The 19,774-nt window shown below is 39.8% G+C and overlaps 1 protein-coding gene and 1 long non-coding RNA gene across 3 annotated transcripts in view; one reads left to right on the top strand and one right to left on the bottom strand.

Moving 5' to 3' along the window:
* ube2h (ubiquitin-conjugating enzyme E2H (UBC8 homolog, yeast)) overlaps positions 1-9,245 on the top strand; it is a 24,227-nt gene extending 14,982 nt beyond the window's left edge. The window contains exons 2-7 of the mRNA XM_026146329.2: positions 20-96; positions 1,073-1,147; positions 1,238-1,277; positions 2,516-2,568; positions 4,292-4,420; positions 4,582-9,245. Of these exons, the coding sequence (XP_026002114.1) occupies positions 20-96; positions 1,073-1,147; positions 1,238-1,277; positions 2,516-2,568; positions 4,292-4,420; positions 4,582-4,706 (499 nt within the window). The 3' untranslated portion in view covers positions 4,707-9,245. The remainder of the gene's footprint in view (positions 1-19; positions 97-1,072; positions 1,148-1,237; positions 1,278-2,515; positions 2,569-4,291; positions 4,421-4,581) is intronic.
* Positions 8,856-19,774, bottom strand: LOC113008601 (uncharacterized). 2 transcript variants are annotated; one of them, XR_013902988.1, is made up of 4 exons: positions 19,557-19,774; positions 15,360-15,811; positions 12,343-14,294; positions 8,856-10,271 (listed from the first exon to the last, which is right to left on the bottom strand). It is a non-coding gene; the product is annotated as an uncharacterized LOC113008601 (long non-coding RNA). The 2 variants fall into 2 exon arrangements; XR_013902987.1 differs by lacking the exon at positions 8,856-10,271 and having other exon boundaries at positions 10,857-14,294.

Below are 19,774 nucleotides of genomic sequence, written 5' to 3'. Positions count from 1 at the left end.
CTCCTTAACTGTCCTACAGCATCGAGAGCAAGCATGAAGTCACCATCCTCAGTGGACTCAATGAATTTGTAGTGAAGTTTTTTGGACCACAAGGAAGTAAGATTTTCTTCTTTCAGTTTTTTTGTTTTGTTTTTTTCTCATTCCACAGACATTTTGAATATTGCTGCTGAGACCTTATTCAGTAACATGTTCTAAAATAATTAAGGGGTTATCCAGGGTACCTTTTTTTTTCCTTGAATGCAGTGCTATTAAGCAAGCATTTTAATGTATTTTAAACCAGCTATTAACATGAATGCCATCGCCATAAAAACAAATGAGATGTTAAGATTGATTTACAGAGCATGAAGTGACAGTAAATGTGGTTGTGAGAGCAGCCGCTGCAGGAGTGTCAGTCTCTTTGTTTAGAACATAAAGTGCTTTTTCACAGCAGGCAAGAAACGCAAAACTAGAGCTGAGGCCACGAAGTGTAAAACGGAAAGGAGCTAGGCTTGAACAGGCTTGAGGGGAATTTGGATGAGGAGTGTGGCCTCATCAGCAGGAAATACTTCTTTCATATGCTACTTGTAACATCTGTCACACTAAAACCACTGTCACTTACGCATCAGCAAAGAGGGGAAGTGTGTGTTTGACCCTGTTTATGTTGCCTCGAAACAATGCCAAATAAAGGGGAACTGTTGTCCCCATTGCTGATCAACCGTCATGTGCGTTATCTGTCATGTATGTGCTACTCAGTTTCAGCACAGCACACGAGGGTCCTGTTACACACAGCTATTCTGGGCAAGCACCAAACACCCCCGCAAAATCCGAGTCGCTTCCTCTTTGATGTCAGCGTATTATTTGAAGTGATTTGGAAGTAAAGATTTCTCCTGGGCTGAAGTGCATTACTGCATAAAATGACAGATACGTGATGAGGGAAGCTCATGTGTAGCAGAGAAAATTGATTATAACACTGTTTTTAAATCCATTTAAATACACGAAGGGTGGAAGATGATGTTGAGGCGAATAAAAGTCTGTCGTCTGCACTCAGCTTTGTTCTTTTGTTATGTATTCTGTGTCCCCTCCTTATGTACAGCACCGTATGAGGGAGGCGTGTGGAAAGTGCGAGTAGATCTTCCTGATAAATACCCATTCAAATCACCATCAATAGGTACGAACTCTAACTCTACTTTACATCCAGACTTATTCATCTTAATTTTAGTTTTTAGCACTGTCCTAACTTATTCCATGTCTTTTTCAGGATTCATGAACAAGATTTTTCATCCCAACATTGATGAAGCGTAAGTTGCTGCACCATTTCAGACTATTAATGCAAGTATTGAAGCTCAAGCATTCATATTTGTATGTTGTCAAGTCTTGTTTTGAAAATGTTCATGTTAAAATGTGAAAAGGATTAACCTAACTCAGTTATAGGAGTGCCATTGGCCATCACATTCATTTTATGCTTGCTTAATGTTCACAGATGACAAAATTAACAGCTGAAAATGTTTGAGTTGTATTGAAAGGGCAGCAGGTAGAGTAGCTCATCTACCAATCGGAAGGTCGGTAGTTCAATCCCCGGCTCCTCTAGTGTGCATGTCGAAGTATCGTTTAGCAAGACACTGTACAACTGTGAGTTGCCCCAAGGTGCATCTATAAGAGTGCGAGTGTGTGAACATTAGGTTCAAAGCGCTTGTACAAAGATGAACAGTGGATTGGACTAGCTTTGAGTGGTCAAATAAAGAAGAAACGCACCATATAAGTACCAGTAATACTGTTTCACTGTGATTTCCAGTAATCTTTGGGCACCAGAAAATGATGGCAAAAAACAAACCAAAAAGAGAAGCAGAAAAATATTGGCCAAACTTGACCAAAAAATTCAGAATTGCTGTGTTTTTCTTTTGTTTTTCTTATGTTTGTAAGTACGTTTGTACCTGCTCGGTCAAGCTCTTTGCTTTTCTGAGTCCGTAAATCCACTGAACAGTCCATAAAGGTGAGCAGGAAAAACTTGTGCCTCCTCCCCATATGTGACAGTGTAGCGTTTCAAATACCAAAAATAGCAGGGCATCTAGGCTGTTCTCACCAGCAAATGATGGCAAGTTTAATAGAAACATTTTTATTAGCCAGTGGGTAAGGTCTGTAATAAGTGTATTTATATAACTGTTGATCTGTGGCTAGGAATATGTCAACAATAACAATCTAAAGCTTAAATTACTGAAACTTGACATTAACTTACACAGCAACTTGGTTTTAGTTATATATTTAGTAGGGACAGGCCGTTCTAGTCACATGATATTTCACAACTTTCAGAATTGACAGGAAATATACAGCTGAATGGCCACAGTTTGCTCAAAAGCTGCTGGGAAGTACACCTGTTGCATCTAATTTTGCATTTCTCTTAACAAACGTGAAGACATTTTCAAAACAGGATGGCTCTTTTGTAGAAAAAAGAAAAACTCTGCGTAGCAACATACACAGATTCGTCCTTGCCTGCCTTTGGCCTTTTAACCTGTAACTCTCTTTTCCCTCTGTTTCCCAGATCAGGAACGGTGTGCTTAGATGTCATCAACCAGACATGGACAGCCCTTTATGGTGAGTGACTACACTCTGTGTCTGTATTGAGTTCCCTCTCTGAGGGTCGTGTGATTATGTGTGAAGAACTTGACAAAGTGCCATCCGCACAAAATAAATACTGGCAGCTCCTCTTTAGCAAATGGTGTACTGTTGCTCTTTAATCTACTTACTGTGGGGAAAAGTGAACACTAACAAGGTAATACTCTCAACCAGCAAGGTCAGAAAACAGTCACCTTCGACAGGAGTGAGTTATTATCTGTCAGCTGTGGAAGACATGCCCACATATACTTGATGGGAGCAATTATACTCAGTTACTTTCCCTCACTGTTGCTGGTCTCCCTGCTTCCCTGGCTTCCCCGTGCCCTTCTCTCAGTAAAATTCCCCATTAATTTCCCATAATATCCACTTCACAGGGTTAAAATAGCTGTTGAGTAGTATAAATGACTTTACTGTAATATACCTAGCAGATGTTCCAGCATCCCTTGGTATTTATTTTAGCTCATGTTCCTACTCGGGAGAATACTAAATGCTATTTACAGAACCAATAAAAATGAACTGAGAATTCATTCTGTCTTAATTATTTTCCAGCGAATGTTGTATTTGTGTGGATTACTGTAGGTTTTGTTGTGTCGGATGTTTAAAAAAAAAAACCAATAACAACAAAACAAACCACACAGAAATAAGCCAAATGACAGGAATAGGCCAGTCAGCCAAGCATTGTGTAATGAGCCTATACAAAGGAAGAGGGAGCAAAAGCATTAGATTTAATCTTGTAAACACCAAAAACCATGGAAAAGAACTGGGGGAGTGTTTGCTTTCCTTACATAAATGGACCCAACAGTGACACCTAGGAGATGAAAGTGTCATCTCAGGTTTTGGACTCTCCCTCAGCTCTGAGAGAACTAGCTGAGAACTAGTGAAAAGCGGTGTTTGTTTTTTTTGTTTCTTCCTGTGTGAGTTTATCAAGCTCAGAATTTTGAGTTAATGCCCAACTGACCCCTTTTAAATTAAGCTAAACTAAGCTATGATATGGTAACTCAACAAGAGCACCCAGATTTTTATTGGGCACATAACGGAATGACATTTCTTTACCAGGTTTATTCAGATTAGAGGTTACATTTACGAGTTGCCCGAAAATAACAGCCATTAAATGAACAGCAGTTCATATTGGAAAGCTTTATAAGGTTACATGCTTTGGGGGCAAACCCTAAAACTGTCAACCTGGAGTTGGGGCAGTCCACTTTCCAAGGCAATGGTAGAGTATCCAGTGGGGAGACATGCACAATGAGAGTATTGGAGTTCTTAATAGCCAGTCAACAGCCAAACTGTGAAACACATAAACCTCTGGATTGTTGAATTAATGCATGCGCACATTAGAGCATCAGACCAGGCATCTCGAATCATTATTACAGTAAAAATGTAGGTAAGTGTACTTCTGTGTTTCTTGGTTTACCATATCTAATGTGAATTAGCTTTTTTGTTTTTTCCGAGGGCTTTGTTGGGATAAACCAGATTATGTTGGCAGTGTGGATTAATGAAGCTGCAGTGTTATGTAACTTTAAACATGAAGGATAGATCTGTAACTTGGAAAGGAAAACAAAATTCTAATAATTATTTGTAAAAAAATAAATTCTAAAGCGCCTTTTCTTTTCTTTTTCTTTTTTTTTTTTTTTAAATCAAGTTTTCCTGGTGACTCTACAACTTCAGTTCTAACCAGTAGGTTTCCTTTTGTGTTTTTCAGATTTGACCAACATCTTTGAGTCGTTCCTGCCCCAGCTGCTGGCCTACCCAAACCCCATCGATCCCCTGAACGGAGATGCAGCTGCTATGTACCTTCATCGGCCAGAGGAGTACAAGCAGAAAATCAAAGGTTCAACCTAATGAAAATATGTTACCTGCAGCAATCCATGTTTTTTGTATCCAGCAGAATATAAATTTGTAGAAGTATTTTCCTTTCAGGAGGTATTTTCCTTTTTATTGCAGACCAGCCAGCTCACCTTTTTAAATCTGTTTTCTCTATTTCTTCCGCAGAGTACATTCAGAAATATGCAACAGAGGAGGCTCTGAAGGAGCAGGAAGAGGGGGCAGGCGACTCTTCATCTGAAAGCTCCATGTCTGACTTCTCAGAAGACGAGGCCCAGGACATGGAGTTGTAGTAATAGGAGGGTTCCCCCATCCTGCCCCCCCTAACCCCCACAGAGACTATATTTGATTTCCTAACCATGAGAAAGCAGACTTATAATATTCATATTTAAACAAGTTGATTTTTTATTATTATTATTATTATTATTACTACTAAACAAGGATTTTTATGGATATATAGCCTTTGGTGTGTTTGACCTCCCCTCCCATTCTGTAGCTGTTTCTCCTCACACGCATCCACGTTCTCTGCCTGTCAGTCTGCTCATTTGTGTGGTGCGTCATCTAAGAAGCTTCCATGTGAACATCTGATTTCTCTACACAAATCCACTTCATAAAACTTCCCTTTTGACCTCAGCGACATATAATTTCCTTTCTTTTCCCATAATACCAGTTGACTCTGACCATTTTTGTTAGTTGGTCCCCATCAGATCAGGTTAGGTCTTACTTGCCCTCTCTGGTGTACGTCACCACATATTTGGGGGGGTTTGTTTTGTTTTTTTAAATGCACACACTGACACACAAGTGTCCGAGCACATTTTATATGAAGTGCAGTGCCAATAGACGCTAACAAATCAACCTGGAATACCTCTTAAGCATATCTCTTAAAACATATGAACAATATGAAATCGTTTTGGGGTTTTTTATCATTCAGTTCAGATTCTACATGGACTGTTACATTACTCTTGCATTGCTCTTTGTTACTCTGTTGACCTGCAGCTGCCTGTATATGTTTGCTGACCTGTTTTAGCTGCTCTCCCTTTAAGTCAGCCTCCTTATGATTGGCTGCCCATGATAAACAGCAGGCGGAGCTTCTTGTGCTTCTAGCCAGAGCCGTGTACATCATGCAGAGCCAAGAGTAGGAAACCAAAAACGTATCAAAGCGAGCATTTAGAGCAGCCTTTTCATGTAATGTCCTCACTATGTGAAACTACTTGTTTAATTTGAGAATCCAACATAATGCATTATAAGCAACAATACTAAAGATCTGTTTTGTACAATGTATGCTAGCTGCACAAACTGCACATGTAAGGTCAGTGCACACAGGCAGTGAAGACAGAAGGTAGCTCTAATATAGGTTTTCTTTTGTGGGCATTCTGGTCAGACTCTCTTGGTATTTTGGGAACTAAAAATAGACCAGAGCTACACTTTAACCATCTGACCGTGCATGTGCATTTTATACTCCACATCAGGAGTCACCTCAAACACACAAGCACCAGACTGTCATTGTGAAGGGAGGTCTCTGTATTACAATCAGCTGTATATGTGTTTTTGAAACACATTTCTAGTAGTGTTATTGGTCCTAAGGAACTTTTCTGACTATATAAATATTTTTTAAAAGGAACAGCACTAAAGTCTGTTTTAATCTCAGTAAAAAAGCAACAAAAATGGTCATATGGTTACTGAGTGGATCTGAGTGAAATTTAAAAGTAATTTGTCCCCCTCCCTGTTGAGGTTAGTGTTGTATCAGTCTTCCTCACATTCCACTGTTACTCTGGATTTGCTCCGATGCATGCTCTCCATGTTGGTCTGACTGGTACGTAACCCCGGTGGTGTCGAGTGGACTGTCTGCTTACAAGGATCTCTTTTTGGATTACGAAATACGAGCCCTGTACATGATAACTAAACTGTACAGATCTGAGTTCCTAACTTTAAAATCAAACAAAGGAACACACCTTGTGTTATTCACTGTGGCGGGTGAAGATGTCCATCTATGATGCGTGAAAAGGAATTGCAGTCACATTTTTGAGTTTTGACACTTCTGTGTTTTTTTTTGTTTGTTTTATTCCTTTCTCTACTTTAATTTTTCCCCCAGTTGGGGGGTGGTCAGCGCGCTTGGTTTGTTTTTTAATCTTTTTTTTTTTTTTTTTGTACAGCGTATACCTTGTACAGTAAAAAGACACCTCTCTGTAGCCTCATGAAAATTCAGTGTTAACCCAAAAACACTGACTTAGTGTTGCTCACGGAGGCTAACGCGGCAGACGGACTACCTAGAAAACCTTGAAATGTATTCACTTCGTAGATTGCAGTAAGAATCACTGGTCGCTTTGTGGCGGATTGTGGATCCCAAGTGAAAGATTGAAGGCAGAATTCCACTTGGGAGGTCACCTCATCACCTCTGATTTCGACTCCCTCTTCTGTGCCTCGTCATAAAAAGGAAGTCCACAAAAACCACGTCTTCAAAAAGCCATGAAGGTCATTCATTTAAAAATTAGAAAGGCACATCGCTTTAACCTACAGTCTTCTCCCGTTTCTGCGGTTTGATCCTGTACAATTTGTGATTCGACGTCTAAATTTTCAGTCTGTTGACAATTAAGGGAATTACCCAGGGCTGCGAATGGCATTAGGGTTTATTTGTGGTAATGTAGGATTGTTAGACTTGTATGGCTCAGGTTTGAAATTTAGTTGGGCTGTATCTTGGATAGTGAATAACATTTTCACCCAGGTGATACTGAAAGGATGGAAATCATGCTAATGTTTGTTGAGCAGTGTTTTTGACATGTCACGATAGTTAGTTTTACCGACTTCGACTAAACATTTGCTACATGGCTGTATTACAGAGAGCGTTACATAGTTTGGTATACTTACCTGATAAAGCATCGATGCGTCATCTGATTCTTAGTCTGTTTTGTGGTTATATGTGAGATGCCCCATAAACATGCCTGCTTGTCATCGTCTTTCAGATTCAGAGTTGTACAGGGGTGTGTGTGTGAGTGTGAGAGAGATTTCAATCTAGGATGACCTGTAGTGAGCCTGATAGATCTAACTGTACTGAAATCTAAAGTGTGGTTCAGCCCTTTTCAAGACGTTGGGTTTTCTCTATAAGCATGATCTATAACATAGTTCTGTGCTCTTTCGAATGCAGACGTCTCCATGGTTTGTTTTTAATTCATCTGATCAGTTTGACCGCTTTGAACCCGGGATTGTTATTTCTTTAATCCGCCCTGAGGATGTTTTGAATGTCAGCTTGGGTTAGCTCTCGGCAGAGTTAACCTTTGCTATAGTTGACACATTCAAGGCAGTTGAAAGCAAAGTGAATGTTATACATTATTTTGTGGTGAGGTTTGTGATGCACATCAAAAGCTAAACCTTACCCGTGTGTGTGTGTGTGTGTGTGTGTGTGTGTGTGTGTGTGTGTTTGTATGTTTCCCCCCCCATGCAGCAAAATAAAGAAAAAAGAAAAATTGTGTATTCGCACAGAGAGGGACCCACGTTTTTTGTTTGTTTTTTAGGGTTTTAAACTTGGTCCCTGTTGGTTGAGCTGTGGTTCAGCTACACTGATAAGAATTTCATGTTAAGGTTTTTTGGGGGGGTTTTGTAACAAGCAACTCATAAATCTTGTTTTACTTGACATCTGTGCAGTATTGTACTAATAATGTACTAGATCCAAGGTGACAATTGTAATAAAAATGGCACATTATGTTGCAGCAGTGCTACAGGGAGTTAACAGCTAATTTTTATCTTCTTTTGTTTTGCCCACCCCCCCCCCTCCAAAAATCTTAAGATTGGTTGTCAGGATTATTTGCAATAAATTGATGATATACTCAGCTGTGGCCTGGTGTTCCTCTGGTAAACAATCTTCTCAATGGCCAATCTTATTTTACTGATAGCTGCCTTTTTTAAAATTCGAGTTATCTTTAACTTAAGAACTAAAGAAGACATCCTAAAGCCAGTGAATGATTACACTTCCCACTGCAACTTGAATTCTAGAGTATTTCTCTAAAGATTGAAGCATTTTTATGTTCTTTTATTTCATATCCTTTTGGCTTGTTTCCCCATTCACTTCTTTCAGACAACAAGCTTGCAGGTTTAAACAGAGACTCCGCACATCTATATCATTGATGCTAGGATTCACAGAGCCTCACAATTGTGACTGTAAACCTGCACAGGAAGTCCAGAGCTGGGCTACAGTCTTGCAACTATAGCCACACTCCTCTCCCAGAACCTGCTGCATACAATAAGGATGAAGGATTTGAGTGAAGTGACTGGTCTATTCATCTGTAGACGAGACTCCCAAGGCCCTTTCTCTGTTTTATCAGCACAGCTGCAAAGAGCAGGAACCCTCATCCTGTAAAGTCACCTCCCCCATGTGTTGACTCCTCGAGCAGTTGCATGCTTCTGGTGTGGAGTCGAGGCTCACCTCCCATCCTGTCTTGTGCTTGTGTGGATTTGTTCCCTGCGCTGGCCGACTGCTGCCGTCAGGGGATTTAGCAGGCACACGCAGCATGGAAAACAGCAGTTTTGATTTAATAGAAACTATGTATTTGGTACCTAGTGTGTGATACTCAAGGGTTTAAAAGTCAAAAGGGTTTTGGATTTTTTTTGGTTTGTTTCAGTAAATCCATTCTTTGTTTTATTTTTTTTTTCCACCTTCTCTGCCCTCATGTTTTATTTTGTTTTGTTTTTTTTTCTTTTTTTCTTTTCATTGTGAAGTGGGCATGCTTGTCAAAAATGACAGATGCTCTCTATTAATAGGCTTATAACCTCATAAATAGTTGTGTATAAAATAAACTGTTATAACTTCTTTTTTAATAAAACATTCAATGTGTATAGATGGTCTTTGTCTGAGGGTGATTATTGTGCGATTTTTATCTGCACATTTTCCTGAGAGAAATTGTGCACTTTAAACTCCAGATACATACTTACTGGTCACTTTGTTAGATAAACCTGTTCAGCTGCTCATCAATACAAGTACTTTATCAGCCAATCTAATGGTAGCAATTCATTACAATTACTCTGTGTGCACAATTATTAGGCAAGCTGGATTTTTGAGGATTAATTTCACAACTACAGTGCACTCGGTCAATCCAAATGTTAATGAACCTAAACCTGAATGTTTAAGAAAGTAAAAGTGAGGTTTTGTCTTTAAGAGAATGAGAATATAAGCACAATTATTTGGCAACTATTAGTGTGCAGAATTATCATGCAACTAAATGAAAAATGAGCATTTTCCCATCTCACTAGTTTATTTTCATCTGTTAAAGTGAGAAGAATAAAACCACTCAAAATTTACATATAAACATTTCTAACATGTCAAAAAAATAAAATCAGTGACCAATATAGCCACCCTTCTTTTCAATAACTGTCACATGTTTTTTGCTCTGTTGACAATCAACTGTTTGTGCTGCAGCAACCACAGCCTCCCAGACACTGTTCAGAGAGGTGTACTGTTTCCCTACACTATAAATCTCCCATTTAAGCAGGGCCCACAGGTTCTGAATAGGGTTTAGGTCAGGTGAGGAAGGGGACCATGCCATTATTTTTTTCATCCTTAAGGCCTTTACTGACTAGCCATGCAGTGGAGTACTTTGATGCATGCGGTGGAGCATTGTCCTGCATAAAAATCATGGTCTTCTTGAAAGATGCAGACCTTTTCCTGTGCCACTGCTTGAAGAAAGTCTCTTCTAAAAACTGGCCGTAGGTTTTGGAGTTGATTTTGAGGCCATCATTAACCCGAAGAGGTCCAACAAGCACATCTTTAATAATACCAACCCATACCAGTACCCCACCTCCACCTTGCTGGCGTCTGAGTCGAAGTGCAGCTCTGTGTCCGTTACTGATCCAGCCATGGGCCCATCCATCTGGGTGCAAAACAGCAAAACGTTTGATGGTTCTGTGGTCAGTCACACCCCCAATATCTTGGTAATTTCAAGAGTTCTGCATCCCTCTGAAAGAACTTCTACAATTTTTGACTTTTCAGAGTCCTTCAAATCTCTTTTTTGGCCCATTTTGCCTGAGGAAGAGAAGCTGCCTAAAAATTATGCGCACCTTTATATTGAGTGTTGATCTCTTTAGGCCACACCCTCACTCATTACGCAAATACACATCACCTGATATGCTTAAATCCAATAGGCACTCAAGTTTATTCAGCTCGAAGTTGGAAAATATGCATAAAAATTATAATACGGCCAAAATACTCACTTCCCTAATAATTGTGCACACAGTGTAAGCATGTAGACATGGTCAAGAAAACCTGCTGAAGTTAAAACTAAGCATCAGAATGAGGAAGAAAAGGGATGTAAGTGACTTTGGACATGGAATGATTGTTGATGCCAGTGTGGTGTGATGAGTGTATTATATGTATGAGCTTTTCAAACAGTAAAGGTGCAAAAAATAATTGGAATATGGTGCTTTTTAAAAAGAAAAATCATTTTGTTGATCCTAAATTTGTATCAACAATTATTTTTTATTATGGATTAACACACAGAATGGTTCAAAATAAAGATTTCATTGATTAATTTCTGTTGCAACATTCAGAGGGTAGGGTCAGGCTACTGCGTGAACAACAGGACAGTGTGGATCCATCCTTCCTGGTTCAGACTGTTGGTGGTGTAATGATTGGACCCTTCTGTACCAGCTGAGCATGGTTCCAGTGCCACAGTCTACCTGACTATTGTTGCTGGTCATGTCAGGTCATCGATGTATGCCCAAACTGTTCCATGGTGCTTCCAGCAGCCGTGTCACAAACATGCCACTGAGTTCACTGTACTAAATTCACCTCCACAATCAACATATGTCACTCCACTAGAGCACCTTTGGGATGTGGTGGAGTTGTGGTTTGGATCATGGATGTGCAACTGACAAATCAGCAACAACAGTGTGCTGTTAAGCTCAAGCAGGTGACCCAGACGCTGTGAGGATAATGAGGCAGCCAGGCTCCTCTGTGGGCCACTTGCTGCATGTCTTACCCCTGTTTTCCTTTTGTATCCTATACAAATACTACCAGAAGACAATCTGAAGAACCACAAAAAGAATACTTTGTCTCCATCTGGCCCATTGTGTCCATCTGGGGTTAGACACCATAATATGTAAGCCTCAAAACAGTATTCTTTTCATCTTATGGCACAGATGTGTCTGGATACTTCAAATAATCATTGAGGCTGGTTATAAACGTCATCAGTATTACATCTATCGTGCACAGGAGAATGAGATTCAAGTTTTCGGTTTTCTTTCTTTCCGTCTAAGACTCTCACTTCAGGTTTTCCTCTCAAGGTCCACTTGACACGATAAGAAACGGCAACTAAGTGGCAAAGTCCTGGATATAAAGCAATGCATCTGACTTAAAGGTGCCTTCAGCTCTGGACAAATTGCCCAACCTTGTGATTAGGAGGGGCAGCCAATCAGAGGAAAGTTGACTTAAAGGAAGAGATGAGAGGCTGAGCTAAGGACCACTATAAGATAAAGAGGGCTCAATTTAAAGTGTGAACCATGCTAATTCGCTTTAGTAGAGGCTAAGCTGGAATAGAATATAACATAGTATAACAGGTCCACTTTAACTATCAACTTATTCCACTAGGTGTCAGTGTCGAACTGCACTCCTGTGTCTGATATCCCCCATCATGTTTGTACTTAAAGTCTGGCATAGTCTCTGTGAGTACTGTGAAACTTGAGACTCATATTACTACCCCAGTCTTGCCGAATGACCTCAGACACACAGCACCTGATCTACGGAGCATATTTACCTTTAAGAATGCTATTCATGGGTAAAGAATCAACCTCTTTCAAATTTAGGAAGATGTGGAGAGGTTTGGCTTCGGTGTGTAAATCAGTATTAAATACTTCATTGATCTGTCTAAGAGCTGTTAAGATTGTGAGAGCTATAGGGATTGGGGTTTTATTTTGAAGGGAGATATTGAGCTGTGTGCGATCAACCTTGCTATGACGGCAGTCTCAAAGTTCAGTGCAGTGTCCGCCAACAGGCCAGATGAGGGCGCCGCCTCCTGCTCCATCCTTTGTCCTCAGTCGCAACCCGCTCTGTATAATCACAGCAGGAGAAAATAAATGCTGTGACATAAGGCTGTTTAATCCTCTCTCCTCTGAAAAATGTATTCTGTCACGCAGCAATCTGCTCTCCCTTCCTGTCTGTTCTTATTGCAGTAGCAGTGCAGAGCCACATAATTACTCTCTTATAGTTCTGTGTTCATTTTTCTTTTTGTAAATTTGCTGTATTGTGTATCTATTTCCTTTCTTTAGGTTATGTAGAAAAAAATATAAATTACAAACAGCCTTCCAGTACATCCTGCATACACTTCTATTTTTCCTGTATTGTATATTCAGTGCCAGGCCACAAGCCACAGCGTGTCGGAGCCCTAGAGGGTCTTCATCTTGGCCTGGAATGTCAGTCAGGTGATCAACAGGTCGTGGTTTGTGTGCCAGCACAGCCAGAAAACATGAAAAAGATTCTGCCACACAAAGATTGATGTAATAAGGGAAGACCTGGTGAGCAGCCAGATCCTCCACATCCTGAATGTCATCAAGGAGTTCTGCAGCAAATTAGTAGGCTACTGCACTTCAGCTACATGACAGATTTAAAGATTTTAAAAGAAAAGAAAAGAAAAGAAAGAAAAGAAAGGGCAACAGCAGCTGACCTGACTCGTAATCCCTAGTTTGAGTAAATCTTGAAAAACAAAAGCTTCTAAAACTGACTTGTGTCTCTCATTTTGCCATCTTTGCATGTTAGAAACCTTATCTTTTAAACACACACACACAGTCTGTAAAACATGCAAATCCGAAGTCTAAACTAAAAGGTGACATTTGTCAAGGTTATGAGTAATAGTGATGAGTAATGTCACCTTTATGTATAAAATTGGCAGGGTGAAAATCTGACATCTTGTAGCAGCATATTTGCATGTCTTGTAATTAGGATGTGTTAGTTTAAATCTGAATTTGGGCATTCCAAGCAACAGCAGCTTTGATGACAAATGATGACAGGCCCACACACTATATGCTTTATTTTATGCAATATGGCTAAGGAGTATTGTTCAACCTCTTTCTAAAGCCCGACACCCTGTTCCTGCATCAGAAAAGGAGGATGCAGGGAGGGAGAAGAGGGCGAGGCTATGTCTCCACACAGCCCTGACCTCCAGAAGTCCAGCAACCTGAGATCCTCAATGAAATATTTAAAGCTTCTGTTTTATCCGCAGTGCGTTGGTCAAGACAAACTGCGGGCCTGCATGACGTAATGCCAAAGCCATTCACCAGCTGTCTGATTGGTCCACGCTGAGCAGGGTGGTCAGGTGTCCTGTGCCTCTGTGGCCTTTTAAGGCATTATGATGCCCCGAGGCTTCACATTAGACTCATGACTATCTGCTCCAAGTTATGATCAATCACGGTTGGCTACAGCACTTTCCACAGCAAGGCTTTTAGCAGTGATCCTGCCTTGTGTGCACATTCTCTAACAAAGGCAATTTCAGCCAATCTATGTGTATAAAAGAGACAGTGTATGCTTTTTTGTGACTTTAGGCCTCCAGCTTTATGGTTTAATAAGTTACAAGAGCAGAAATTAGATTTTTTTTTTTATGTGCTGTAACCTGAATAAATTTGTATTAGGTTTAATGTATGATTTTTTTTTTAAAGCATATACATAATAATAAATTGAGCCAGAGTGCAAGGTTTCTCGTGTTGGTGTTAGGTGGCAGGCAGTGCTCTCTCATGTTACAAGCTCTGTTTCACTGGCACGGCAGGGGGTGGACGAGGTGGCAGTGATGCCGGTGCAACAGCAGCAAGCGGTACAATGATGCTGCTGGGTCTTTACTAATAGATGAGCCGCTGATTAACACGCCTCCCCAACCAAGACCACCACCGAGCTGCTTGTTCTGCAGAGCCTAAAGCAGGAGAAGACAGCAGGGAAACAGTGCTAGTGATGACAGGTGGTGCAGGAGTCATACAAATCACCTTGCAGAAGTTGGTTTGTTGGGGGGGGGGGCAAATACATGATGATATATATAGATGATATAACAGTAGATTCTACTTTCTACAAATAATAATAATAATGATAATAATGATTAAAAAAAATAGCAGGACTTAAAATCTAAGCCAGTTTATTTATTTATTTTTGCAATTTGCTTTTGTGTTTGTTTGTTTGTTTGTTTGTTTGTTTAAGCAAAACTGGACATTCCTGCGAAAATATACATTTTGTTCGGGTTATTAACATTTTCCCGATGTTGCATGCTTTGATCCCCCATCTGAACAATTAGGTTGAAAATTCATATTTTCTCAAAAAGAATGAACAAATCATTGTCATAATCCTCATGATTTAATATAATTGAAATGCAATTATATCACTAAGATGTAATTATTGTATCCAATATACCCAGCAAATAAAGATAAAAAACAATAATTGCAATGACTGTATATGATATAAAAGATCAATCAGCATTTTCTCCTGTGACATATATATATATATATGTATATATATATATATATATATATGGATGGAGGGCCATAGGATGAAATAATAATAGGGCAAGATTTAGTCTGTTGTTCGAAAAGAATAACTGAATAGATTAAAATCAGGATATTATCTATCTCTCTCTCTCTCTCTCTCCACACACACACACACACACACACATATATATATATATATATATATATATATATATATATGTGTGTGTGTGTGTGTGTGTGTGTGTGTGTGTGTGTGTGTGTGTGTGTGTGTGTGTGTGGAGAGAGAGAGAGAGAGAGAGAGATAATATCCTGATTTTAATCTATTCAGTTATTCTTTTCGAACAACAGACTAAATCTTGCCCTATTATTATTTCATCCTATGGCCCTCCATCCGATCCCTCCGCTGGCACCTGTCTCATCTGGCTTCAGCACGACAGCACAGAACCAAATGAGTATTTTAAATATTCATCGAGTGCTGCTCGTCTCCTGTATACACTACCGACCTCTCACACAGATGATCCGGGGCTCCAATTTCAGAATTTCCAGGTGGAAACCACTTCAAGCCAGTGAGGGGCTCCGTGCTCATGCTCTCCATCAATTGAGCACCAACGACGAGTCGCCGAGGATTAATTTCACTGTCGCTACTCACTCTGAAATGAGTGTAACCAGACCCAGTTCCATCACCTCTAAATATTAGACGAGTTTTGTCTGCTTCGTTATCTGCCTCATTATCAACAGCAGGTAAATGGACTCTGTATGGCCATCAGAGAGGACGATGGGTAGTACTGGCCCTTATATATTAGGCATCCAAGAGTGAACTAAGGACACTCCGGTGATGTGCAGCTCTGCGTAAAACCTGGAGGAGGATGAGGACGACATCAGAGGCCCACTAAAGGCCCAGCGCTGCGTCAAGACACCAGGCCCACATCAGGTTCGCCAGGTTGTATGGTTTTCACTGGAAGGAATAATAAATAGAAACTTATAAATCAACTATAATGTAGGTGACTATAAAAAGAAAAGAAAAAAGTAGAACCTGTTATGTCCTACAGTGGTGTTACAGCAAAGGCATTTTTCTTGCTATCCTCGGACAGGAAATGTTACGCAATCTGCACAGAGTAACCGGCAGTGCAGGCTTTAAATGCAGTGTTTGATAATCATTAGCCATCTGGACGTAGTCATTTGATCTTACAGCATCTCGACCCAAGAACTGCAGCCTCAGCCGACTAAAACTAATCCCGTGATGGTGGTAGTGTGTGGGAGGGGGTGCTGGTGGAGCTGGGATAGATGTCCCAAAAAGTCTATCTGATGCACGGTTGCTTTATGTTCTGAAAATGCATCACAGGCCATGCCAGTCAGCACCTAATCTTACGTTTGGTACATCAGTTACTTTCTTTATTGTGCTCACTTTTTAACAGAATGTGAAACACTGAAATAGGAAGCGGATGCACTGCTTTATGCCTTTATTTTATCCCTCTTCCTCTCATTGGGAGAGTAATGTGGTCTGCATGTGCTGCAAAGATGCGAAACGATGGTGCACCAGTGATCTATATAGCAACCCAGGCCTGCAGGCCATCAGCCAGGCACCAGGCCGGTGAGGAACCGTGTAGTTGATTTTTAAAAAAAGCATTTACAGAGGAATATCCTACTTTTCGAATATAGCCTACAATAAATATTGAATTTTAAATTCACATTAGAATGTATAAAGGACGAAAGAACTGATTAAAATCAATTTAGCCCACGTGTTTGCATTAAGATTGCAGAAAAATGCTAAGATGCAGAAGAAATAGTCAGGTTCTGTAAATGTTAATTCTTATCATGTGGTCAGAAAGGCCCAATTTAAATTTGCAATTTTCCTCTCATTCCTATTTTTTTTTAACTGTCTAAACATATTTTAATGTCTTAAAATCCACGCGGGCTGTAGGACAAAATAGAATAATCTCCATGTTCCAGCTGGAGAAGAATCCGACGCAACCTTTTCTCGGGTTAGCCCAGTCAGAAGAGGGGGTTGGTCCAAATTATTTGTCAGGAAATCGTTTAATCCGGAGACAAAACCAATCCTCATCCACCCAGAGTGCTGCAGTCCCGGGGTTAAAAACAGCGCCCTGTTTGAGGTCTCTTCAGAGAGATCCACTCTTAAAAAGACTGTAGAGGCCCTCAAACGCAGCAGAGCAAAGAGAGGCTCGTGAAGGTTGGATTATTTGATTCGTGGGAAGAGATGCTTGAAAAATGTGTTTTTATTTGCTACCGGGCAATTCCTTGCATGTGTCCTCACAACTCTAACCTAGAGAAGGGAGACTGGATAGAAGCTGGGTTTGATCCTAGACAAAAAAAGGAAGAAAAAAGACCACTGTTATGAATGCAGGTAGGCCAAACAGAGGTGCGTTTTGTACCATTTTCGGTTCCTTGCGCATACCATTTAAAGGGTAGGGGCCTGTCTCATATTTCACACACAGAAATAGCTCTAAATTTGTTAGTAAAAGTAGGATTCAAGTAAAGATTTGAAACAAAAGGACGTTTCAGAAAATTTAAATATTAAAACTTTGGCGAATTTCAGTGGCTGTAGTTTCACTCTTGTCGAGTGTTGTTGCCGCTTTGTGTGTCTGCGCCTTTAAAAAGGTGCACGGGGCACCTATCTTTCTGTAAGTGTGCAGCCGGAACGCGCAGGTAAATGGGAGGAGGTTTCAGTGTGGGGAGGGGGAACCGGTAGGAGAGAGAGAGAGAGGGGGATAGAGAGGAGAAGAGAGGAGCGCAGGGCTGAAATTGACATTTGATACTCAGGAAGTTCAGGAGTCTGCTTGGATTTCTTTTGTTTCATTGTAATTCTGCAGTCCTGCTGCGGGCAACACAGACGGGAGGTTTGTGTCACTTCCACACAATGTTAATAGCGGAAAATCCTTAAATGATAATGATAGGTTAAGGACTAAAATGTGAGTTGGGTCCGACTTCTGAGCGGTTCGTGACGCACGACGATTGACTGAGAGGAAGGTACGAACAATATTTCGGTTTTTTGTTGTTGTTGTTTTTTAACGCACAGGTTAGTTGTTTAAATAAAGCAGCCGAATACACAGGCTAGCTTAAAGAGAGGGTTCACATCAAATGAGAAAAGATGGGCGAGGAGGCCGTGTTACCTACCAAAATACTTGGCTAATATTGCAATTTGTTTTACTTTGTTTTTTTTTTTAAAAAGATGAATGGTTAATGACCTACTAACAGATCAGTCGTTTTATAAATCTGGCTATTCGAATACTTCAACTTAAAAACTTCAACTGCTATTAATTCAATTTAATGTAAGGTACTACTTTTGTTTAACCTCTTCTGGCGTGAGGGTTAAAAAAATCCGCACAAATAGTCCGTTAAACGTGGTCGAAATTAATATGAAATAGACTAAATAGCAGAAATGCGAAATATATATATATATATATATATATATATATATATATATATATATATATATATATATATATATATATATATATATATATATAAAATATTATTTAAATAAATGTTCAATTTAATGCAGTTGTGATAATTAAATAGGCTCTTTTTTATTTTCGGTGATGCTCGAGCTTTGTGGTATGTAATCACGTTGCACCTGCTTCTATTTCCGTCCAATACCAAGAGAATACAGTGAAGACCTCAACCTAATCCTGCGGATTAATACTGAATTGGGTATGTTGAAATTTTTTTCTCCTTTTCTTTTCTTTTCTTTTCTTTTCTTTTCTTTTCTTTCCCATTTTTTAAAATCCCTGTACACTGAGGGTAATTAGGATTGTATACAGGGTGTGTGGTGTTATGAAACAGGACAGTATTCCTAATCAGGCCAAAAAAAAGGGGGGGTTGGGGGTTGGGAGGGGTCCCTAAATATAAACGTAAAAAAAATATAAGTACTTAGATGTGACTTGAAGTAGATTTTTGTGTGTTTCAGGTCATAAGACTGAATTTAGATCTTGCTGCAGGACTTAGAGGAGTGATAAATCCTCCTGAAATAACCGTGAAGTTGAGGACTTGTAGACTCCCTATTCAGACAAATGCGATTAACAAGGGGCTTTGGAGCAGCTTTGAGGTTAAATTAACGATGACAGAAAGAAAAGGAAGTCCGGACTTTGCAGTGTTAACATTTCAAAAATATACAGCGTGTCTAATCACGATGAAAGGGAATTATGAGTGCTTCCTAAACATCCCTTTGGACGTGTTACATCATTTCAGGTAATATTCTCATGTAATCTTGGATTTTTAATAAGTTGGCCTATGTTTGAATTCATGAAATGTAACTATAGCGCCATGTTTAGGTTTAAATTAAGCTGTCAAAGACGACATCAGGAAATTGTCTGTGAGAAAAGCTACATAATTATTGCAAATGTACAAACCTCACATATGTTTTTTTCCCTTTGACAGTTGGTCTTCATTACACATCAAAACAAGATGGCTTTTTAAATTGTTTTTTATTTCCCAGATAAACCTACATTTATCGCTAACAAGAGCAGGTTTCCATGTCTTAAATTATTGAACAAATTGAATAAATTATTGAACAAAATTATATAAGTAATGTTTTCTCTGATTTCATTTTCATTCAGAAATACTGTCCTTGTTTTTCTCTGTTCTACTTCCATGAGTAAGAGGCTCTCATTTAAAAACACCTTACTAAAATCTCATGAAGCTCCTTTCTTAACTAATTAAGGTATGGAAAAACACGGGCAAACCTTTAAAGGACACAGGTTCTTCTTCTTCTTCTTTTTTCCGGACTTGGCTTTTTAGTGGTATTGATTTCTCCAGGAAATGGCAATGGGAGTCTAGCTCAGGGAGCCATTTGGGCGTCTGAAGAATCACTTAGTACATGGTTTGATCGCTGGAATCAATGGGAGCTCCGCGCACTGCAGGGCCCAGGGTGAGGGAAGCTAATGGCTGAACCAAGGGTGGG

Source organism: Astatotilapia calliptera, chromosome 17, assembly GCF_964374335.1.
Source record: "Astatotilapia calliptera chromosome 17, fAstCal68.1, whole genome shotgun sequence".
Taxonomy (NCBI): Eukaryota; Metazoa; Chordata; class Actinopteri; order Cichliformes; family Cichlidae; genus Astatotilapia; species Astatotilapia calliptera.
The sequence above is the reverse complement of the archived record's forward strand: the minus strand, read 5'-3'. Positions and strand labels throughout refer to the sequence as shown.